We start from the raw sequence: 24,895 nt of genomic DNA, 5'->3' as shown, positions 1-24,895 counted from the left end.
AACAGTAGATTTCTGTGACAGAAATGTTAGCCTAATGGAAACAAGTGAATATAAAGAACATTAAAATAACTTTTTATAATAGTAAAATCGCTGTTTTGTTTTGCAGAAAGCTACCATTCTGCCTCAACCTGCCATGAGAGAAAAGTTGTCACTTCAATTACACCCAAACTCCTAAGATTAGCTAATACTAACCACACATAGTACAGCTCCTTATTGGTTTTGTTCATAGTGCATATTCCTGACGTTGTGAGCTGCAAAGTGCAGAAGGAATAATGTAGCTGGTGGGTGTATTCCATGATTCATTTTTGGATGCATGACTTGCAGTTTTTGCTCAACACCGTATTTGTTTCACGAGAACACTGGTTAATAATGAATACTTTCTTATTGGGTACTTTTTTTTTTAATCATAATTTTGGAGATGCACATATTATGTTGCATTTTTAACACCATTGTTATATAACACACAATTATAAATGTAACACGAATTGAGCTTGTCCAAACAGAAAACCTGCCTTGACTGTTGATAATACACGTTCTATTCCTGTCACTTTCCCAAGCTTAAAAAAGAATGCTGAAAAATATAAGAATAGATAACCTTGGCAAATTTCATTCCCCTTCTTCCAGCTCTTGATGCTGCTAATGACATCTAAATAAAATTTTGAACTTCAAGTTTTGTACTTCTAGTGTTCACCATATTGTACAAAATATGCCCAGATAAGATACTCTTAAAATCCTAGGGGAGTTTTGTCTTGGTATCCTTCCTCCTGAAAACTAGTTAGTTCAAACGCTTGCTGAACTAAGTTGGTTTTAAGTCCTGTTAGAAAGCCATTGATAATTAGGACAATCATTTACGCATATTCTGCACAATTTATCCAGGGATATCTTTATGGAAAATCTTAAGGTTTCCAGGTCATGTTAAAAAAATAGTACTAGCATCTGGATTTTGTGTAGTCACACTGTTATTTTTTAAAGCACTAAAAATTTACAATCGCCTTGTCTTAGCAGTGAAATGAGCATCACAGTCTGTGCTTCATGTGTTACAGTACAATAGCTGCTACAAAAATTATCATGTGTGGTTACTAGAAATCCATCAAGTATTGTTATTAAAAATCCCTGTCCAAATACACCCCTTATCTAATTAATATGACTCTTCAGAGTAACTTCTTAAACAAATATTAGGAGTTAATGCTATAGCAATGTAATAGAGCACACACAAACCCACACGTGCAAACGAACTAATACATACTGACATAGATTTACCACAACAGATAATTTCAATTAATAAATTTATACAATTTTCTGTTGAAATAGTGAAGATATTCAGTACAGACAAAAAGGCAAAGAATGAAAACTCATTCAAGCACAAATTACCAACATTAAAGGATCCCACTTTTTGGTCTATTTTAAATCATACCAAAAAGATTTTTCCATGTTCATTCGTGGCTTCCATATCAAATACGCAGAAAGCAAGTGTGGCATCTTGGATTCCTGCCCTCAAGTTAATACCAGATACTTTGCCCTACAGTTTCTAACATCTCACAGCCGTTCTATAAAAGAAGTGCGAACCAACTTTTTGCATCACTTGTAAACAATAAATAATTCAGTAACACAAGACTGGATTAAATCAGGAGACTAAAATCCCTCTATTCCCAGGCATGTTCAGAAGAAACAGGTGTTGTACATACTAAATCAGAGATGGTATCACAAGCATTTCAAAGAGCTGCTTAGCTGTAGCATATGCCTCAGCTCTCCACAGTGATACCTGCCAGAGCGACCCCTATTAATTAAAACCTCTACCAGAACACAACCTGTAGGCATCTTGCCAAGAATCTGGCAAGAAGGGTATTCACAAGTTCCCTACAGGGTCTGATTAACAGATAAATACACCCCAAAAGGGAAGTGTCCAAAATGTTTTAATACGGTACATTTTTAGTTTTCTTTGTAGCCAAAATATCCTCATGCAAAGCCTGCATCTTCCAAATGGAGTGAACTCCCAGTGTAGGTAAACATACTGCGAATGGACTCAAATTAGTGTCAAAATAGAGCCTAACACATCACTCCCTCAAGTGGGAAGTGGCAGTACTGACAAATCTAAAAATTAAATCTTGCCTCAAAAGAAGGGTGGTATCTTGGGTTTTCACCATCAAGAGTGGTATCTTGGGTTTTCTTTATGATATTATTTTAATTGTCTCTGTATGTATCCTATGTATCAGGATAAAGAGCAAGAAATTTACAATGATGCCACTTACAGAATGATTCCCTGGAATTAAAAAAAAAAAAAAGCACATGCCACAGCACCTATATGTGGTGTTAACAAAACATCTGCTGGCTGGGGGAAGAGGAAGGAGGCTGCCTTTCCATTCAGACCACATGGAATCAAACACACGTTTACCTGGGGACTGGCCGTTTGTCTGCTCAACCTGATGCTACAAAACTCTTTTTTTGTTTGTTTCTTTCGTGTTTAGGGATTTAGAAGCCACTTTGCAGGTTTGTAGGTAAGGTTGTCAACAGCAGCTCAAAGCCAAAGCACACTTAATGAATAGTTCTTTGACTGAATGAATCAGTGAGTCAATGACTCCACTGGTTTCTGAATTACAGCTCTGAAGCAACCACACAGGAAAAATCTAGATAATCTAAAAATAAACAATGGTAGCTAGCCATTAACTAGTCAATTCTGCTAATATTCATATAAATTGTCCTGATGTAGTACTGACATTTAACACACTACATTTATTTTGAGGCCCAGATTTTTTTTTTAATTTTACTTAATGCAAACAGGCAACTCCTAAACTTGTTAAAAGTAAGTAATCAGTAAAAGAAAGCTTGTACTACAATTTTTAGGCTTCCTGAACATTCTTTGTTTGAATAGCCACTTTCTAAGGAGATACTCGTTGACACTAGTCTCTGCAGAAATCTGCAGTAAAACTGGAATTAATACAAGTCTATTTAAATCTGAATACTTAAAATATATTACTGAGCTGTGGGTTTGTTTGTTTTTAAAAAGCAAACAGCAGTCCTACCGTGAAGCTCTGGCATTGAAAGCCCGATTCCCACAGGTACAGAATGTATTGATTTTTCTGTGCTAAGCCTGCCAGATGAGAAGCAGTAATCATCACCTATTTCTGCTATTTGTATTTTTGTTTTACTTATTGTTTCTTTTTTTATTTCATTTACTGCTTGTTGTTTTAGAGTTCTAAATGTCATGTTTACAAAACATTAAACACACTGCTTCTGGGTCTCTCAGCTTGGCTTTTTTTTCTGTGATCAATTATTTTTCCTCTATTAATGTTACAGATCCAACTATTACAATGTACAGTTCCTTAGGTGGCTTGACTAAACTTTTATTCATGTTTTTTCATTATGTGACTGTTACACTAACGTAGATCCACAGAAGTATTCTACCAAAGGTAGATGACCTGCATTTCCACCTTCCTCCTCAATAAACCTTTTCCAACCATATCGCTTCCTAACAGATGAAGACGTTTCTTGTTAACCAGCGACTACAATAAACTTAAGAGTTTATGCTCTGGTATGTTGCATTTGCATTACAGGGAGAGTTATGATCCATTACTGTGGAAGGCTGAAAAAAAAATCCATTATAAGCTTTTTGAATAACTGGATAATAAATGTCCATTACATCACTAAAGCTCTTACCAGCATTACTAGTTTTGAAAATAGAAATCGCTGGACTAAGAATGCACTGGGAAACATGCAAGGGAGATGCTAGAAACTAGACTTTTTACCGGTCTTGTTTAAAATCTATGGCAATATTAATCATTGGGTTTAACCTTATTTCCCTACATTACGTTTGGTCCTATTCTGCCTACGCATGAAGGCCTAGTTGAATCCTTCACACAGAAATTATTAGAGGGCACAGAAAGGCTCTAAATGAATCTAAAAAAGCCATTTCACTGCTGCCAGGGTAGAAGGCAAATTCAGGATGTCTTTGCTGCTGACTGCCAGCTGCCACTCCTCGCTTTGGAAGCCAGTGGCAGCTGTTATAAAACAGAGGAGCCTTCCAGCGCCTGTACTTTCTGCTGGCGGCTGGCTAGGTGGCTACACAGCTCTAGGATTCAAGTCTCAAAAGCTTCCTTTATGTCAGCCTCCACTACCGCTCAGTGTGACTGTTACTGTTGGGCTCTAGCCTACAGATTTTTAAAATCTAAAATGTCACCCTGTACACAGAGTATTCAATGCAGTCTTAATAGTTCAATTAAAAAATAAATACACTTCAGGGATAATTTTTTCCACTGACTCACTGTGAAGACCTCTGACGTTCATTTTGCAGACCTGTAACTTATTTGGCATTCTTTTCACTAGCAGAAATATTTGTCACGTGCTAAATACTTTGTACATGACTTCCAAGCAAAACAGAGGATGAAGTAATTGTGACTTAATTTACCTAAATAAATTTACATCTTCAGCTAAAATCCCTTCCAAAAGCATTTTATTGCAATATAGATACTTGGTCACTGAGCCGACCATTTGTCCATGACTTTTTAACAGAAAAGTGTACCAGAGTTCAAAAGGAAAACATTTTATTACTTTCATTTATCTCCAAAATACGTGCATCATTTTCACTGCTCCTTCCCTAGAAGTGTTTCTTTCCTGTTTCCTTCTCTTATGCGGAGAAAAGAATGAGCAAAACAACTGTTAACATTTGCTATGGCTAACACTCATTTTTTTCCCATAACTTTTTTCATAAACACCATATGCATAAATTTGAGAAGCTAGAAAAGCAGGGCTAGAGCCTCCTGCCAGTTCCTCTTTACTAAATAATGTATAACTATTTGCCCAAAGGTTTGTTTGTTTGTTTTCCTATCACCTGTGAGGCCATGGTTTTCATTAGCTGTAGCAAATAACATAGTGGCAAAAAAGTAATCTGGATGTGGCCTTAGCAGCATTACATTTCTGTCCTAATAGCCAGAATACACAATATAGTGTTTATGCCAGCTGCACCAGTATGGACAACACCTAACCCCATGTAGAACCTATCAACAGAAAGCTACCATGCTGAAATTTGAAATGGAAAAACAATTTTATAGTGGACAAATGGTTTGCATTATATAGCACTGTTAGCGCTAGAAATGATTCAGTGTCATTTAACTAAGACTTCAAATATAGTTCTGCCCCTTTAGTTCTTCATATAATAATTTTCTAAATATTTCTATGCAAAGATGAAATAAGATAGTTTCCCATGTAGTAGAACTTATTTATTTTTTCTAAAAATGTATTTCAATATAGCTAAAAATGCCACAATTGAGTCATTACAGAACCAATGCACTACTCAGGTTTTATGGAGTTAAAACACCTGTGTAATGTGTGAAAGCATACCTTAAAATTCCAATATTTCAATTTGCTCATTTATTTTTCTTGCTTCATCCATACAAATAATTACCATTAATGTGATCATTTACCTAAATTTATCCTCGCACTTGGATATTCACACATGGCAAAGATGAACTGCGCTCCCAGACAAATGCTCCTGTATGCATACATGTGTAACAGTCATCCTACAAAACACAAAAGCAGAGATTAAAGAATGACAGAGTAACAGCACTGAACAGCAAGTCTTGGAGTTATTTATACCTATTTCCTGGCATAAAGTGCCTAGTATGTAAGGAAGTAAAACGTTTTATGCTACATCCCAATCTGAGAATACCAAAGCCCCATGGATCAGTCTGAAGATGGACTGGGTAAACAAGAAAAGGAGCAATCTGTGTAAATCGAAAACTAACTTCACCCTGGGCCTTAGTAGTCCATCTCTGAACACATACCCTGTCAAAGCTTGGCTCTAATTACAGGCTTCTCAGGTTGTTCTTATTTACATTCTTCTAAGAAACCCAGTTCAGACAAAACAACTGAGCTCCGAGTTCAAGTTCAGCTAACTCCGCACTTGCTGGTACCAGCACATTAACTCAGAATATCCCCTCAAATCCAAACCTAAGAAGTAGAAATTACTCTTGAATTTGAAAACTCTGAATTTGAAAACAGCTTCCACTCCATCCTCTCTAAGTCCAGTGAAGACACTGTCGGAACATAGCTTGGCTCCTCTGATCAGAGAATGGCACTGTACCAAATATTGGATATCGTATGGATTTTTCACATAAATGTAATTCTTACACAGCTCAGCAAGGAAGAACACTTAAATATGAAAACATAAAACTGAAGAACTGTTATCTTATGGGATATATCTAAACTCAGTAATGTGTAATTAAGCTTTACTGCATAAAAGAGAATGTTGTCTCTTTTAGACTACACATAACAGCAAATACAGTTAAGGTGTGATAAAGCTGAGGCCTTGAAAGGACCAAATCAGTGGAAATACTAATAAACAGCAATTATATAAGACTATAGTATTCAAGGTTACCAAAAAAGAGGAGAATATATCACTAAATGCTCAAGAAAATAAACCCTTTAACTCTCTCTTGAGCTTTTGCTTCTATGAACCATTTATTAGTATTTATCAATTAGTTACAAACACTAAACAGACAAACCTCCACTTCTCGCACATTGTGGCCCTAAGTTGACACGCTGTTTAATCACAGGTTGCAGGACCATGAAGCTCTGAAGAATAAACCACAGATTTGTCCTGAAATTCAACTAGTTTCCTAAACTTTGTTTGCTGTGAGAACATGCAGGCGATGCATTAGCTCAGGTTGATAAAGCATGGCAGCTATTAAAAAGAAAGTGAGCCTAAAAAATGTGACAGATCTCTCACTACCACACTTGAATGACTGCTCCCTATGCTTTTTATTAGAAAAAATCAAGGATGCCAGTAACCGTACAGCTGGTGACTCCACAATAACAGAGGGTAGCAAGACAGAAATAATGAATGCCTCCTTGTTAAGCAGTTTAGTTTGTACTGTTCCAAGAGAGATCTGCCAAGAACTTTCCATGCAAACCTTATTTTTCTGGGATTTGTAAGTTGGCTGCAAAAAAAATCCAGCATGATAATGCCTGCTTCAAAATAATTCAGATTATAAGTTTTAATATATACTTCTAAATTTTGGAATCAATTACATTTACACTAAATAAACAATTTAGAATTCATACATTTTTAGTTTTTATATTGAAAAAAAATCTGATTAGCAACTTTGCACTCCAAATCATTATGTGTTTTCTAACCCTTTGGGTATTAAAGTCTGAAGTACTGCAGTGTAAAAGAAGACTTTTGTGCTATATGTTAAAGACTCCACTGACGTATTTTCTTTTTAAGGACAGCAGTATGAAATTCTTATGAAAGACTCATGGGATTCTATCTGCTCAACAACTCAGTGGATTAAATCTGTGCAAATTCTTAATACAACTCAGCTGACTTGGGTGTTAGGATAGGTTGTGAAAAACTGACAAAATAACACAACATTCTTACACAAAGCAAGCTTAGAATTTCCATGTTAAAATGGTTTTGTTTTGTTTAAATCAAATGATTCAAAACTTTGAGCTGTGCTAAAGTCCAATTTCACTGTTCCAGCTTTCTTTTCTGGCACACAACCCATTAGGACAAGGTCATTCTGTACAGTTTCTTGCCACAGCAATATTGTTTTTAGTGGCAACTAGCAAGATACATAGAAATTAGATTTCAGACACAACACAGGCCGAAGCCCATGCTAAAGAAGCTCTCTTTCAGGCAATGGCAAGGTATCAAGAAGCAAGAAGGCTATGACAGTTGCCCAAGCACTGAAAAGAGCTGGGGAAAAGTGGTGGCTTAGGCTTATGCCCAAGAGGAAGAAACCTCCCAGCAATTAAAAACTAAGAGAGAGAATCAAAACATACCAATCAATTGGTATGTTCTGGATTTATCTGGTGAGATCATTTCAAAGGAAATATTGGAAGGAACAGGGCCAGAAAATACCAAGAGACGAAAGTAACAAAGAAATGTTTCTGCTCTCTAGGCTAATTTCTTTTTCCCTTAGGGAGAAGGAGGGGGGGTATGTCTAGAGCATGTTGGCCCCCAGAATATCTCTGCCTGCCTTACAGTTAAGCACAAATTAATACCAAGTAAGCCTATGAAACAACAGTTCTGCTGACAATATTTGCAATTCAGCCAAACATGCCGGGTATGTAAGGAAAAAGGCCAGAGACATGCTTCACCGGTCCCAAGTAGCCTGTATGAAATGACGAGGAGTTAAGTCATGGCTCTCATTCTCATTCCGTTCAGCTTCAGAGTAAACTAAAGCTGCAGGGAAACAGCTCCCCTTGACGTTACTGATTTAAATACTTGAAAATAGAGCATTACTGCACTATACAACCTGAACAAGGAAAAAGTGTGGCTAGACAGACAAGAGACAAGTAAGAACAAAGAGCTCCTACCAGATCAGTGGGACTGGGAGCAAAAACATAAGGTAGTGAAAAAGGCTTCTGTGTTACCAACACTGTCTGTTCTGTGAGAAGCCGCAAAGGTAGTCAGTGGTTATAAGAGGGTGTTGGCCCTGGGAAGCATGACAGTGTGTCTTCAATGATTAAAGAGCCAGCAGAAGTGCAGACACACAGCATCTCCATGCAGATGGCTCTTAATCTTCTGTTGATACACAGGAAACCTGCTCTCCAGCAGCAGCGAGGATATTTCTGTGGGACTCAAGTAATGAAATCAGAACAATATAATAATATCAAAGCCTTATTTGCTACTGCTTGCTACCTAAAACATTATCATTCTGACTCTGAACAAACATAGTTCATCACTTTGTTCTGCACTCTGACATCCTGGCCTCTGACTGTAACTTCTACAACACAATACAACAAAAATAGCATTTATAATTCTTATTTTTCATCTCTTTGTGCTTCGGTATCCCACCTCCAATTTATCTCTTCCCTCAAAGAAGTCCAATAGTGTTCCTAATTATACCAGCAAAAAAACACTTAAGGCCTTGGTGGTACACTTCGCGTACACTTTCTTACTAAGCCAGTTTTTGCTTCCCAGTGTCTCTCTTCTGGTGACCACAACTTACTGCTCTTCCTAATCCTAAAAGAAAACACTGCCAGCTGAGACAGAGACTCAAGTACCCAATTCCAACAGATGCCCTATGCATAGCAAACTGCTCACTCAACTGAACAAGCTGGACCTGCATCAACAGAGGGGTTCATTGCAATGATATCTCTCCTGCTACCTTAGGTTCTCCAGTCAGACAATTGCTTCCTTTCTGTTAAGAACAGAGAATAAAGCAGGAAAGAGCTTGCCACAGACAAGACTTGCCAGACCAAAGAGAAACTTACAGATATATACCCCAGCATCTCCACATTCTTGTACAAAATTTCCAGGGGTTACTTTTGTTGCTTCACATAACCATTCCCTTGATTCAACGCAATGCCTACAGGCATGCTCTTACCCTGGCTGCATCTTCCCTCATTTAGTAAATTATCATCTGTAAGGACTGTACTGTGGCTGTTAAGACAAAGCCTGTATTATGAGGGATTATGAAGAACTGTGCAGAACTAAGAGTCCCAGATGTTCTTTGTCTGGCTTAACTGCTTCCAGGGCAGTGACCATCACAACCCGGGCTCAAATATTCCCTTAAAGAGCAAGTTTCAGCCTTCCTTCATCCTTGTTCAACTACACTGGGTACTACAAAGAGATGGCTCTGATTCTGGCACCCTTGATTTCGACTGCCACTTCCATACTCTGTGCTAACAGTGGAACCATGGCTGCTCCCTGCCCAGGTAAGACAGCCAAGAGAATGCCTTGTGTTTCAACACAGCTGTGTATATTGTATGGCAGCACAGCAACCCAGCCTCCAGGTGCTTTAGGGCAGCTGAGAAAGAGCTAGTTGATAGGTACTGGGGTGGAGCAGTTGATGAGAGTCTGAAGTTAAGAATACAGTCAGCTAAAGTCATCCTAAAGAAAAGGGCTCTACTTCATAACAATCGTAAATGAAGGTATGGTAATATATGGTGACTATATGGTAATATTCGCACACAATATAGGGCAATATTCACACACAGCTTTTAAAAAGTTGTCAAGAAGCATCATTACTGACATTAACAGAATGGACAGAGAATTAAATTGTGCAATTCCTAAATGAGCAGAATCCTATTAGAATCAACATTTGTTTCAGCAGGAGAGCACCCGGATTAGTGTCTACAGTAATGGACTATGATATTTACATGTTTATATTAACTGGTCAAATAGATATGCAGCAAAAAGTTGTAATTCTATCCATTTCCAATAAATTTCTATAGGTGTTATAGTAAAGGTGAAGTAAAAATCTCCTTAACATTACAGTTATACGCATAAAAACAAAAAGCAATTTATGAATCATTTAACAATAGATACTGTCACAAAAACAAACAAACAAACAAAAAAAAAAACCAGACCAAATGTAATACTGGAGTCATATGACTGGAGGGGCTTAAAGATGCAGGGGGCTGCATGCTGCTGGATGGGTACAAGGGAAATGACAGAGGGAAAAGTGAAATTATCCAGAAGCCTTCAAGAAAACAGCAAGTTACAGCAAACCATTACAGATGGTATTAAAAAAAATAAAATTCTAACCTTAAACAGTGGTGTGAAAGGTGCTGACATAACAGAGGAACTCTTTACATGCCTTCTTGGTAAATAAACAGCTAATACAAAAGTAACCATCCAATCCACTTATCAGTTTTTCAACCTGCTGGAAACAAAATGCTGGAAAAGCTGTCACATCAGAGTAGGTAAAGCATCCCACGTATAACAGATGTGCACGTAAGTATCCAGAACTGTTGGGTGGTAGATTAAGTGATTTTGTGAAGGTTAACCATAGCAGTGAAGAATAAACAAGTGGAGGACAGAACAACCAGACAGATGCATAAATCTTTTGTAGTTAATTTCTCTTTTGAGACTTTCTAGAAGAAAGAAATCATCCAGGTTATTTCTTCAAGAACAAATATTCTGCATGACACCTTTAACCCAGAAAGACAACTATATACAGACTTAAATTTAATCATGTCTGTAGTGGCAGTGATTTCAAATGGGAACTACACATACAATTAACCTTAAAAATCTTTGTTGGAGCCAAGTATTTATTACTAAATATAAATGTAAACACATACATTTAGTTTAGGGCAACCATTAAAGTAATTGTTGCTCTTTCCACGTTTCTAATATATATTGAAATAGGAGACTATTTAAATCAAGTTGTTCTACATGAGGCTTAGACATCCTATACATTTTCGTATATTGAAAATGTTTCCAAATTAACTGTAAGGTATACTTCTTTAAAGCTACTCAGAAAATATTATAAACAAATTAAAATGATGGCAAAAGAGAACTAAATGTAGTAGAATTCTATGCACTCAAATTGTGATGACCTTCCCATGTGTGCATAATCAAAATCTCCAGGAACATCAAGGGTCACAATATACCAACGAATGGACACAACACAAGTCTTTGTGAAGCACGCTTTCCGCAGCCACTTTTCAAAAAGCGTTCCAGCTATATACACTTCTTTTCTAACTAAATCATTAAAAAATCCTCAGTAACATGCAACCTCTCTGTAAGTTAAGGGAAACTTAGAAACTGCCTAAAAATTCAGTGAATTAGATAATGATGTGTTTAAGTAGATAAATAGAATAAAAAAACTTCTTCAGGTAGTCTTCTATGCTATTCTCTTGCTTTCCCTTCTTCATCCACCTTCACTACCATGCCTTCTAAGAATATAATTCTGTTGCAATTAAATGACACTAGAATTTTCCCATTCTAACAGAGCATTCTCTAGTATTTGCTGCTGGTCTCATTCAGACACACATGGGCTTCAAGGGAAACTGAATGCAGGGCCAAAAGATGGAAAACTAAAGTCTATTCCTGCTCCACCAACAAACACGCATATGCTTCCAACGAATTACCTCTTTTGAGCATTGAGAACTTTCTTCACATACAGGAGCAGAATGAAAAACAAAACATCCAGTCACTTCAGTATAGTTCAGGATAATTCAACAGGAAAAAGCGCACAATTTAGTACTTGCTCTCATTCAGACTTGGTAAAAAAAGAAAAAGTCTTGCTAACTGATTTAAACTTCTTATACCTGAATACACAATTCAAAAACTAGAGTCATATCCATTTTCCTCTGAACTAGAGTACAAATAAAGCATTATCTAACAGCTATCATTATGGTAATAACACTGCATTTCATTTTTGTACAAAGTGTTTTTTGAATTAAATTACCCATTATAAAATTTATCTTACAGTACAGCTAAGCTAGCTCTAGTCTTTAAAGGTAACATTTGTAAAATCATGCTTAGGATTTTCCTCAGAAAACAGTTCAGGCATCCAGATGGCCATAGAGGAAACAGATCTCTCTTACTGAAAGAGGGCAGGATCTATTCCATATGTTTCAAGGTTTCCAATAAAAAGCATTAGTTATAGTAGGGGAAACAGTAGTATTCTCTCTCTTCACACACACCCTGATGTTATTGGAACGTCAAGAAGAAAACAATGGAATTAGGGAGTACTACACAGTGCCCAGAAAGAGAGGTCATCGAAAAACCCCTGGCACAAGTACAATTCCAGAAGATGGGCAGGACATGAAAGCTGCCAATGTGAAAAACAGATGTAAATAAACAAACAAAAAAATCTTGGAAAAGACACAAAAGTAAGCAGAGAGAAAAGGACAAAGGGAGACAAACCAACACATTGTAAGTATCAAGCAAGCTGAAAGTTTTCATTTCTGATTGCAAATTAATAGAACTTGAAACACGAAAAATATGTAACTGCTCTTGTACTTTTGTATCATCCTGAAACAGGAAGAGCACACTCCCCTCCAAAATGATGCCCTGAGAAAACTCCTACCTTGCAGAAACTACATACATACATTTCTGTAATGACACCGGAGAAGTTTAATAATTCAGACAATCACTTGCACTTAGCAATACCTATTAAAAAATATACTTTCCTAACTCTCACACTTTTACTGGTCTTATCATCACTTATGAAGAAGTATTTAAAAAAATACTGAAACAGTAAGATTTAAAGGCTGGCGTATCGTAGAATCATAGAATCATAGAATATCCCGAGTTGGAAGGGACCCTTAAGGATCATCAAGTCCAACTCCTGGCACCGCGCAGGTCTACCCAAAATTTCAGACCATGTGACTAAGTGCACAGTCCAATCGCTTCTTAAATTCAGACAGGCTTGGTGCAGTGACTACTTCACTGGGGAGCCTCTTCCAGTGTGCAGCCACCCTCTCGGTGAAGAACCTCTTCCTGATGTCCAGTGATATAAAACATATATCATATATGTCCACATATCAGTGATTCAATTTGAGACATCTTCTTTATGTTGTAATATCTATTAGCGAATCCTTTATAGACTACCTGCTCAATCTCATACATCCAACCCAGAACCTGCTAAAGTCAACAAGCACACTTCTTAAGGATTGCAGCAGGATGTGACTGGTCCTTCATCTGCACATTGGCAGTCTGGCAGCATCACATCAAGCTGGGCACGCTGCCTCTTCACCAGGGGCTACGGGGCACACCTCACCCCTCAGCCGCTGCCCTTTCTGTCACGAGTGCTGTAACCTCTAGAAGAGCTAAGAAAAATAAATGGGAGCATCTTACATAGGCAAATTTCATAGTAGTAATTAAAGATAATATCCCCATGGTGTTCGTCCTAGCCTTTTTCCAACATCAGGACTGAAGCATTACATGCCAGAAAAGTTTCCATAAACTGTTGTTTGTGGATTTTCCCTAATACAGTAGTTTAAAGCAGCTGTTGCTGGTTGGTATTGTCAATTAAAAACATTTTACTTCACTGTTACCGCACAGTATTATTAAATATATATATATATGCATTAGATCTTATTCCAGCCTGAACATTCCCTAATCTAGTGCTAGCCCTAATTTAGACTAAGGACATCTACTCTAGACATAGCCTCTTCAGAAGCCCCGTGAAATCTTGACACAAGTGAGAAAACCAAGATACATAATTGTTAGTCAAGGTTCGTTCCACTATCTCCCAAGGTTAAGACTATTAGCAACAACTATTAGCAACAGCCGTCATCCACACCATTATTCATAGCTTCATGGTCATATCTGTTCCTGTTGCCTGACACTGACTACAGGCTCGGTACAACTGCTGTGTGCGTGACTAGGCACGTGACAGTGAAGAATCAGGTCTATGATATAATTTCAGGATAAAACTGGGCAAATGGGTTTCTAATCCAGGGGAGAGGGAAGGAGAGCAAAGGAAGGGAAAATGAAGGAAAAGACATCTGGGAGCTGCTTGTTTTATTTCTTAATGCGTCATATTTCCACTTGGAATAAACTTTAAAGTATAAAATACTTTGCAACAAAAAGATTGTGTACAGAAGAGATTATCACTATTTAAAATATTTTGAGATGAATAAACAGGAACAGAGCAGAAGGGGATGAGCCCTTGCTCAGTTTTTCTGCTTATCTCCTCTGGACAATTAAAGTAAATTTTAATCATTTTCCATGTTGACTGTTGATATCTTTGACAGTGCAGTAAGCAAGATCACATTTGGCACGTTTGCAAAAGCAGAAGAACTGGCATGAGCAACTAGTGGTGGTGGTCTTTTTCACTTACACAGACTTCATATCCATGTGTTCAGTTCTAAAAGCAAGTTAAAAACATTTTCATTACACTCACCACAGACCACCTTTTCTAAATATTCTTCTGAGACTTTAAAAATCTTGTGACCTCTTAAAGTGGACCCATACCCATCATACCTAAATTATGGCCTTAGAGTTTTCATAAGCATGTCTTCCTGTAAGTCACCCAACTTTTAGGCATTTTCTTAGTCATACAAAAAGCAAGTGAGTTGGAACATAGGAACTTGTTTTAGGTCTAATCATTTGAGGTTTTAAAGCTCATGAATTACAGGTGTTTGTTGTTATATATACAGGAAGAATTAAATGAGCTTTCAAGAAACAATGTAAAAAATCCGTATCAGGTAAAATAATTTTAAGTGCCTTATATATAACTTATTCCCAAAGTATATTTAAAAAAAAAAAACACACACAATACTAATTCAGGAAAACGCGCAAGTACAGGTGTAACTTTAGTTGTTGAAAGCTAAGTATGTACTCTTTCTGAACACAGAACACGTTCCCAAGTCACACCTATATTTTAATTTGTTCTTATTCCTGTTCCTGCTGGGGAGGATCTGGGAATTTCAGCCATATGTGTGCTAAAAAAGGGATTTCTAAACTTTTCTCCTTCCCTGCCTCCTGCTGAATACTGCGAACAGCAATCCCTTGTTTTGTAGCTCGCTATGCACCACTTATGAGTGGTATGTATGACAGCCTGGGAATCCCATCCCAGAGAGCATGTGTCAGCAATAACCTCTTCAAACACTGGCCTCCCCAAACCCTTTATTTACGCAATCATTGCTAGTAACTATAGACTCGTGTCACTAAAGCTGGGAAGCACAGCACGGCCTCATAATGACAGCGTTTGTATCATTAGTGCGAGAAGCATGGCTAGCCACGTAACGATGGGAAGTCCTCTGTCCTGATCAATTTAAAGTCCTCTTTACAAATAACGAGATAATAATTTCGATAAAATACTATCTGAAAGCCTTACCGCTTCATGCCAAGGCTGTATCTAAAGACTCCCTTCCACATTCAGCTGGGAAATAAAAAGATGCTGCCCTGCGCTGCAGGAGGTGGTGGCCACTCACCGACCCTCCAGGCGGGCGGGGGGCGACCAGATTAGCTTATTCTTGGTCGGGGCGGGTCCCTTCAAGCAAAACCTCTCTAAAAAAAATAAAAATAATAAGTTTTCAGTCAGGCGAAGCGGCTGCGCCCACAGCTGCCGGAGCACAGGGCAGGAGAGGCTCGGTGTCACCTCAGCGGGCCGGACCCCTCGGCAGGGCTCAGGCCAGACCCCCACACACCCCTCACGGGGTGCCTGAGAAGGTCCCTGAGGGGATCCCCCCCTGTCCCTCACCGCCACCGGAGGACTCGGCCCGGGCCCAGCGCCCTCCCGCCCCGCCCCGGCGGGGAGGCGGCAGCGCCTGCGCACGGCGCGTCGCCCGGCCAGTGCGGCAGCGGCGGGCGGGCGGGAGCCGCAGCGGCGGCGGCGGGCGGGGGGCTGAGGGCGGCGGGCGGCGGCAGCGCAGCGCCCGGCTGAGGGGCGGCGGGGGGCACCCGGACCCGCTGCCGGCTCGTTCCGGGCCGCCGCGTTTCGGGGGCCGCACGCCGGCGTTTTGACATCTCGGGGCCGGGCAGGGCCCGGCCGGCGGCTGTCGGGGCCGAGCCGGGGGCTGGCGGCCGGTTTTGGGGGGGCGGTGGCGTGAGTGGAGACAAAGAGCGAGGAGGAGGAGGAGGAAGAGGAGGAAGGGGACGCTCGGGCTCTGCCACATTCCTGCGCGGAGGAAGGCGGCGATAGCCCGTCACGGACAGCTGGGCTCCGCGCCCTCGGCTGCTCCTGCGCCTCTCCCGGCCTCGGCAGGAGGAGGAGGGACAACCATGTAAGTTCGGGGCTGCGAGGGGTCCTGCAAGAAGATGGGGGATGCTGCGGACGCCAAGGAGATGAGGAAGACTTTCATTGTCCCTGCCATCAAACCCTTTGACCATTATGATTTCTCCCGAGCGAAAATCGCCTGTAATCTCGCCTGGCTGGTGGCCAAAGCCTTTGGGACAGGTAGGTGGCGTCGGCTTCTTCCCTGCCTTTGATGCTGGTTCCTGCCTGGTTGCTTCGCTCCCGAGGACGTGCGAGCAGCTGGCAAGGGGAGGCACAAGGTGCCGGCAAAAGCATTTCGGTCCTGGGGTCCCTTGTACCTCCTGGTGGGTTTTGTTGGTTTGTTTTTTCCTTAATTACCTTGTGGTCTTCTCAGCACCGCTGTTTCCTTCAGTATTTTTTTGTATTTTACAGCTAATGTAATTTTATTTTAGGATTTGAACTCTGCAAATCGTGGTTCGTTTTATTTATTCCCAGGGTCACGCTTCTAGAAGGCCAAAAAAAAAAAAAAGCAACCCAGCAGTCTGTGTTTGGGTGTTTAAGAGCTGAATTGAGGGTTAGCGATGGAAATGGATGTGCGCTGCAGTTTGACGTGTGTGCCAGTAGCCTGTAGCCATTTGAATGGTTAAGCAATAAGAAGGATTTGGGGGAAAAGCGTTTAATGCTGGTTTTTGGCCTGCGGAGTACAGTAGGCTTTCCTTGTCTGTGAGTGTAAATAGAATTGATTGTAATGCCTCCAAGAGGCGTTACTTCTGGGTCTCTGAAAACCCAGGCCTTGAGGAATACCAGACCTATTATTCTATCCTTGAAATACTGTTAGGCGCTGAGGAACACCGGGCTACAGAGGTCTTCCGAGGAAGGCATCTTGAAAACTTACCAGGCTGGGTGGTGGTTTTTTTTGTTGTTGTTGTTTGTTTGTTTTTATAGCTGTAGTATATTAATCGTCTAGTTTTCTATGATTTAAAAATAGGGGTTTTCTTTGAAAGGTGAGCTAGATGTTTGCAGTCTATATTTTTACCCCTCTCTTGTGTAGAATAACAGGAAAAGGTCCCTCCTTTTGGAATTTTGTGGCTTTTGCATTTAAGGCCAGAGCATTGTTTTACATACTTCAACAGGGTTAAAGGTGTACCATTATGATGCCCCTGGGAACCAATGATATTTGACACGGGGCTTCCAAAAAGCCGCTTTCAAAGTGTTTGAACCTAGTGAAATTTTGCTAAGGTCAGTGACTACTGAAATAAAATGCATATTCATCACATCAGAAAGAAAAACATCAAAGTACTGTTTTCATATTATAAAAAATTGCCAGTAAGTATTCCTTACTTTGCTTTGTAAACTGAGGAGGTATATAATGCTTTTGTATAAGACTTTATCAGCTTTGCAGATATAAGAGGTAAATAGTACTAGTGATAATTCTTGAAGTCCTTGTTCCTAGCTTTTGAGAGATGATTATCTTTTTGAGTAGCTCGGCTTTATAGGTTGTATTTGTGGGGTGTCGGGTGTACAGTGCTTGTGCAATTACATAACCCAGCATTCTAACCTAATCTAATCTATTGGAGCTGGACAAATTCTCAGGCTGTGGTTGAAATGTCTTGGTTCATATTGGTGGAGTTGTTATTGGATGTGTAAAGCAACTTCCCGGGTACTAGTCAGTTAACACTTTATGGAAAGCGTGATCCAAAACAGGTTCTTATACTCCTTGTTACTGTGGTGATTCAGAGAGACACAAGTGAAACATCGTTAGAGGAGGTGATAGCTCCTTTTGGCCCCTAAATACTTCCATAACCTAACTGGTAAGAAGAGAGCTAAACAGATGCAATTGTAGTGTTTCTATTCTCACGGTTCCTCTATTTGGTTAATATCACTAGAGCTTCAAAGAAGAATTCCTGTCTACAGCAGGGAAAAACAGTATACGAGACTTACATGTCTGCAATACAAACGCTTCCTTTATGCTTGGAGAGAAACAGAAGAACTGACCTTCACCTTTTCCAAGAAGGAAGGAAGTTTGACAGGATTGGATTTTTTAAACTATTTGTTTTAGTTCTGTAGAGTAAATCACAACCTCAGCCACGTCTCCTGCTAGCTATCGCTATATGCATTCATACAAAGGAATTACAGAGGATTATTAGAGTGCTTACGGAGGCCACATTTTATTTCTTTTTTTAATCCTTGAAATACTGGAATTCCTTGAGTGGGTGGGAGAAGTGAAGGATTTTTCTCCGCCCTCTCTGCAAGAAATGATTGCTGTTCACTTGGATTAATGAAAGACATAAGTTGCTGTAGTCCACATCTCTATATATCAAATGGGTACATCTTTCAGGTCCAGTGGGCATATTTTGCATTCTTAAAAGCATATTGTAATACAGTCAAAATTGTTGGGTAAAGCTTGAGCAGGTGTTGTGAAGAGAATTCTCTTGAAGAAGAATTCTGGAATATGGAGCATTCATTAAGATACAGTAATGACTTTTGGTGGTTGATAATTGTTATCTGCATTGAAAACCAGAGAGACCAATTGTGTGTTGTTATCCTCCATGAAGCTGTGAGAACAGTCTGGCTGACAACATAGCCAAGTCAAAGTAAGTTGTCTTGCTCGTAAGCTGTCTTTATTAGAGTAAGTACACTAACATCTTGAAGGCATCTTGTTTGAAGAATATATGAAGATTTTTTTTTAAGAAATACTGACTGAAGACAGCATTCACATTTGTGTATTGACAGAGTGTGGGGTTTTGTATCTTGATGGTTCTCGTTTTTTTTTTTTTTTTTTTGCAAAAAGTGTCCCCATGTTAGTGCAGGTTAGAATAAACATTTTGTGATAACATTTTATGATGATTTTAGTGACACAGCTAGCAGTAACTTAGGGGCAATGTTTGACCTTAGAAATTAAATCTGCAAGCACTCAATTTCAGTGTTAACTCCCAATGCTGGGAGTTAACTATTTGAGTATAGAAAAACTGCTTTCCAAAGGAGTGCTTGAACTGTGTTGATGATATTATATGATTTGACTTAAAATATAATAATAATTACTAATCTTATTAATAAGAATCTAATTAACAAAAATAATTTTTAAAAGATCTTAGTGTTTTGCTCTGTATCCTTTTTTTCTGAAACAACAAAAGTGGATGTCATCATTTTCAAGTGTGAGGTTTTGTCTTCTCACTCTACTGTAGTCACAGAAGATGTAGCTGGAAAAACTCTTCTGTCCAGCATCCTGAAGATGGGCAGAGCTAAATATACATTATTCCTGATGCTTGTTCAGCCTGGGTTCTTTTTTTATTTTGTTTTTAATCTGTAATTATAGAGATTCCATTGTATGTCTGGTAGTCAGTTTGAATCCTTATATATCTCTAGATCTTGGAAGAGTATAATAATCTTCGTGTTTCTTGCCACATTGTAAATCCATTACTTCCTTGTTTTATTGCTGGTGGATGTGAGGACAGTGGATGCCTTACCTCTTTATAACACCTTTCACATAATAAAGACATAATCTCTGTTCTGCAGTTTAGACAAAACAGGCTTTTTTCAAATTCATTTTAAGTCAAGCTTTTATGGATTCTTTTTTTCCTCTTCATCATCTCTTCTGTGATCCTGTTCTGCATGAATACTGGACTCGAACCTAGATCTAATTGTCCAGCTAAACCCTTGCCAAATTTACAGGGTAGATTTGAAAAAATTTCCTCATCTTTCCAACCTATAATATTCTCTTTTATTCACTAGAATACGTTTGTCATTTTTGCATCAGCCTAGAATTGTTGACTCATACAATTTGTGATTCACTATCGCTCCATATCTTTCTCTGCAGAACTACTGCCTACTCAGTTGTTCCCATCTTGTAATTGTGTGGTTGTAGGTTCCTGCTTTGCAGCTATACTTATATAACAGCATCCTATTTTCAAACCACTTCTTCCACTAATCAAAATCATCTTGAATTATAATTTTGTTTTCCAAAATGCTTTTAATCCCTTTGGAGTTTGGAATCAGTTCTCTAGAACCTTGGCCAGTGTGAATGAAAGCTCTCATTCTTGAACCTTGAATCATACGTTCCTCCAGTTTGGTAGGGAACCTCTGAATATTTTTTGAATATCTTTTTTTTCAGCCAGCTTTGCATCCAATTTTTAGTTTCTAAGTTAAGACTCTCCCTGACATTTATGTTTCTGAGAATATTATGGGAACAATTTTAAAGTCAAGCTAAACCTCTTGCTTTTCTACTATCCACACAACATGTTATCCTGCCACAGTAATAAATTTCACTGGCTTAGCATGATTCTTTTTGACAGGACTAAAGCTAAATAAAAGCTGCACAGGTCTGAGTGCTTGCGCTAAACCTTAGTTTGAGTGTTTTCTGCAGTCAAAACAGAATAGTCCATGTGGCTTTTAACATCCAATTTGCCACCTATAGGTGTCTGAAGCAGTAGATTATGAATTGCATCATGTGCAACTAAACATTAGCCAAGAAACTTAAAAATAGCTTTCTCCTGATGATTAATATGTTCAGAATTTATTATATGCTGCTACTTACTGCTATTTGCAGATGTTGCCAGTAGAACCAGGAAGGGAGGAAATGAACATTGTGTGTCTGACAGAAGCAAGTTTTAACTAAATACTCTCATTTGCTATGCTGGTTGTTGCAGGCCAGAACGCCTCATAATCTTTCCTTAGCAGAACTAATTTCTTTACTCTGGCTCAGTTTGACAGCTAGCAAAAACTTGCACAAGAGTTGGGAGTATAAAAGCAGACATTAGGGATTCTTGCCAGGATAGCCTTTTATTTATATATATATATGTATTATATATATATATATAAAATGATCTTTTTCCTCACCTTTCTAAACTATTTGCTGACAAATTGATACTTTGGTCAATCCTACTAGAATCAGTTGATTGGACTAATCATCGACTGTGATGGTCTACTTGAAGTTTATTGTATCCCTCATTTCTGTCGAATGCATGAAACGTGGTTTGACTGTAGATTTTTCTTTTTTTTAAAGTAAATAAAAGCAAATGAGCTTTTGAGCTTAACAGGTTTGCCAGAGTCATTTGTAGTTGTAGACTGTGGATGTACAGAAGTATGAGAAGATGAATTATTAAATTGTCAGAATTCTTACTACATAATAAAACATCAGGTAAGGGAGTTTATGATCTATTCTTTCAATGACTTCATGTTATTCAGCCTACCTGGAGCACAGCTGTCATTAAAACTGAAGTGCCTGCCTGCAGAAGGTAACGTGAAGTGGCTAACTAAATGCTTGTCTATGTGATGAGAAGAAGTGTACTTCCACTACCTATACTTCTCTTTTATATTCTTCAACGATCATTGCCACTACTACAGCAGTCCTGTAAATTCGTTCTTTCAGTGATTTAGGATAGTCCGTTGGGTTAATTTAGTGACTCCATGTTTAAAGGTGCTCTAATTCTGACTATCTGTCCATGGAAAGTGGATTGGGAACTTCTCAGCTTTCCCATAGGAGATGTACTTGTAAATTCATTTTTTCTAGCTAGCTGGGGGATTTGAATGAGCAAAACTGGATATGGCTCCATTCCTGAAAATAGTAACTTTTATCCACTTGCTTTGGCAAACCCAGGGCTCTGAATGAATGTTTTTGGTGATCACTGTCTGGAAAATAGGGCTGGGGATGAAAATCCCTCAAGACTTGCAAGAAAAATTAAGCAACCCCCCCCCCACCTTCCCTCCCAAAAGTTCAGGATGTAGTAATGGAAGATCTTTTTGGTACGAAGTTGAAATGCATTTGCGTAATGCAAATATTGTATAGTTGTATAGTTCTAGCAGTTTCCTAACCATTTTCTTTTTCCCAATTAGAAGCAATCTTAAACTAAGAGAACCTGTAGTACAGACACCAAAGCAGATGTTTCACCTCTTGTCTGTCTAGTTATGGCTGACAAAAAGTTGTCTTAGTGGTTTGAGGTCCTTAAGTTCAAGAAGTAAGTCTTTATCTCTAAATTTCTGAAATAATCCTTTATTTAAAACATATCTTGATTATAACTGTTATCAAGGTGCCAAATGAGTGTGACGGGATTATAACTATATGATTATCTTTAATTCTTGTATCTCACCCATCCTGAAAACAAGTTCTGAAGGCATTTATGCAAGTAAGAGTTGATCCTTTTATTTCCAGGGGTAATTTTAAGTTATTCTTAGGTTTATCAGAACTTGAATAAATAGGCAGGTGTTGCTAAAGCAGATGTTACACTTTCCCGTTTTTTCCTGTATGCTTGGTGAGCATTTCCTGTTGTGCTACTGAAGACAGAATATGGGACAGGCTAGGCAAGTAGTGTGGCCCAGAACAGCTTTTCTTACGTGATGCTCAGCGCTCCAGAAAAATAACTGAAGTCTGGATGGGGCATGAAGTTAGAGTTTGCGCAAGTTTTTGTTTTTGTTTACTTTGTGGTGTTTGTTTTGTTTTATGTGTCTGAGATAAGAAATCCTTCTAGAAACGGAGACCCACATAAAAAATAATAATAAAAAAAAGCTTCTATGACATTATCTATACCTGAAATTTAGATCTGATATAACTAGCACTCTTCAAAGCAATACTGTGTTGCTAGAAAGTATATTTGGCTAATTGTTCAATAGTGTGTCTTCTATAAAACATTTTTTTCCATACAAAGATCAGACCTTCTGTTGTATTCTTCTTCAAGCAGTCATAATGACAGAGAAAATAATTCTCTTCCTTTGTCCAAAATAGTCATCCATAGGCAAATGGCTTTTGTTGAGTTTCTTTGCACAAGATTTCCAAGAAGACTTGCTCTGATTGGTAAAGCAGGAGAATGTAAGGTGAGGAATAGCTCGCAATATACTCAACCCCTTTGTATCTTTACGAGTTGTTTTCCAATTCGGTGCATGAGGTAGAACTGAGGATTCTAGGCTTTGTCTCATGGTAAGCCTGTGGGTAATGGAAGCTACTTACTTGCTGTGTTTGAGGGTGGCAGGGCTTCTGTGTTTGTATTTCATCATGGCTCATCAGCAAGATACCCTCAGAATGTTATGTGAACTGCATGCTGAAAGTCCAGAGCTGCTCCCCAAGGAGTGGGCTAGCGGTCTATTTTTGTGGCATTTAGAGACGGAGGGGTAGGGCCTGGATTTGTTTTCACAGAAATACTTTAAATAAACAAGTACCTCTCCAGTTCAGTTTAGTTGCAGTGGAGAAAGGTAAGAACTGTAACAGTGAAAGTCAGTCTGCCATTAGTTTTTAGAGGCTGATCTTCTAGGTGGTTGCTCCTTGGCAGAAGTTAGTCAAGAACAGCATAAGAAAGTGGCAGACAGAGCAAATCAAAGGCCCCTCCAAAACACAACAGCAAGCTGAAATGTCTTCCTCATCTACTGAGGAAACTATGAAAATTCATCAAAAGCTATATTATATGAATCACGTTTTCCTGGCCTGTTCTTAGTCCTCAGGGACTTGACTTTCATGAAGGCTCTACTCTTTTTGTGTCGAAATGGCAATGTGGCACATTAGCAAGTGGAGTCTGAATGGCAGTAACTTACATTGATACCGTATGGCAAAGGCATACCTTTGCTGTCCCGCAGAAAACTGCCAAGTGATTGAGTCCATTAAGAGCTGGCATAAATTCATCTACTGGTTTGCGCTAGGAAGTGCTTGAAGGTATTAGTCAGAACTTTCACAGAATAAATCTTTGTTAAATCTCAAAGCCTTTTACAAGTAGTTTTTTTTTAATGTGCTTGTTGGTGGAAGTCAGTAGCCTGTAGAGTTGGAAATTTTCTAGTCTGAGGTTTAATGTGGCTTTTGGCTTCCAAGAATAGGGAAGCCCTAGTATTTTTAACTTATGTTATCTTCTGGAATAGAAGCCTCCATCAAAAAGATCTCTTATTTAAGTTTTTACACTTCCTTAATGCAAGCATTCAAAAATCTGGAGTTTTTCACTACTGTAATCTTGTAGTCATGTAACTCAGGAATTATATTAGTCTATGCGGAAATCTGGAAATTTTACCCCCAAAAAAAGTTAATTTTTAAAGAAAGCTTAGACTTTCCACATTATAACAAATAACTTTTTCCCAAGAAGGAAATGACACTGTCTCTCAAGGAGTAATTCGCCTGAGCAGAATTGAGTTGTGTGTGTTGTTTTTTTGTTTTTTTTTTTAATAAAGCCATTTCTAAAGGTAAATTCAGGGCTAGTAGCCATGAATTATTTTTAGGTAATTCTATCTCTTTAAAGTTAACTTTTAAACTTGAAAGATAAGCTAGAATTATTTCATTTACAAAAATCCCTTGTTTATTTTAAAGCTTGGAATGCATCCTTTCATTTTTTTCTTCTCCAAAGAGAACTTTTTTAAAAATAAATCCATATCAAGAACAGGCTTCCAAAACTGAAACCTGTGATCCTGTTGACAATTTCAGGGGAAAAGAACGGTGCGAGTGGTCTCTGGAGGTATGGTTTATCTCCCTGCTCCAAGCAGGGCTGTTTGCCAAGCCAGGTCAGGCCTCTCAGGGCTTTGACCTGCAGAGGCCTGAAGCCTGTGAGGAT

At 38.7% G+C, this 24,895-nt stretch overlaps 2 protein-coding genes across 9 annotated transcripts in view; one reads left to right on the top strand and one right to left on the bottom strand.

Moving 5' to 3' along the window:
- DDX59 (DEAD-box helicase 59) overlaps window positions 1-15,975 on the bottom strand; it is a 30,153-nt gene extending 14,178 nt beyond the window's left edge. The window contains exons 1-3 of one of the 5 annotated variants that reach the window (XM_048067116.2): window positions 15,519-15,912; window positions 10,490-10,607; window positions 5,418-5,513 (exon numbers count right to left, since the gene is read on the bottom strand). Coding sequence is in view for 2 of the 5 variants with exons in the window: in XM_048067111.2 (XP_047923068.1) it covers window positions 15,519-15,559 (41 nt within the window). In the remaining 3 variants the exon portion in view is untranslated. Of the gene's footprint in view, window positions 1-5,417; window positions 5,514-10,489; window positions 10,608-15,518 lie in introns of all 5 variants that reach the window. The other 4 variants (XM_048067111.2, XM_048067110.2, XM_048067118.2 and 1 more) reach the window with 4 other exon arrangements.
- A 154-nt stretch (window positions 15,976-16,129) lies between these two features.
- Window positions 16,130-24,895, top strand: part of CAMSAP2 (calmodulin regulated spectrin associated protein family member 2) — an 80,525-nt gene continuing 71,759 nt past the window's right edge. For all 4 annotated transcript variants that reach the window (XM_048066918.2, XM_048066917.2, XM_013190697.3 and 1 more), the window contains exon 1: window positions 16,130-16,580. In XM_048066918.2, the coding sequence (XP_047922875.1) occupies window positions 16,442-16,580 (139 nt within the window). In that variant the 5' untranslated portion in view covers window positions 16,130-16,441. The remainder of the gene's footprint in view (window positions 16,581-24,895) is intronic.

Source organism: Anser cygnoides, chromosome 8 (genome assembly GCF_040182565.1).
Source record: "Anser cygnoides isolate HZ-2024a breed goose chromosome 8, Taihu_goose_T2T_genome, whole genome shotgun sequence".
In the NCBI taxonomy this organism is placed as follows: domain Eukaryota; kingdom Metazoa; phylum Chordata; class Aves; order Anseriformes; family Anatidae; genus Anser; species Anser cygnoides.
Note: the sequence above shows the minus strand (reverse complement) of the source record. Positions and strands in the feature narration are given on the sequence as shown.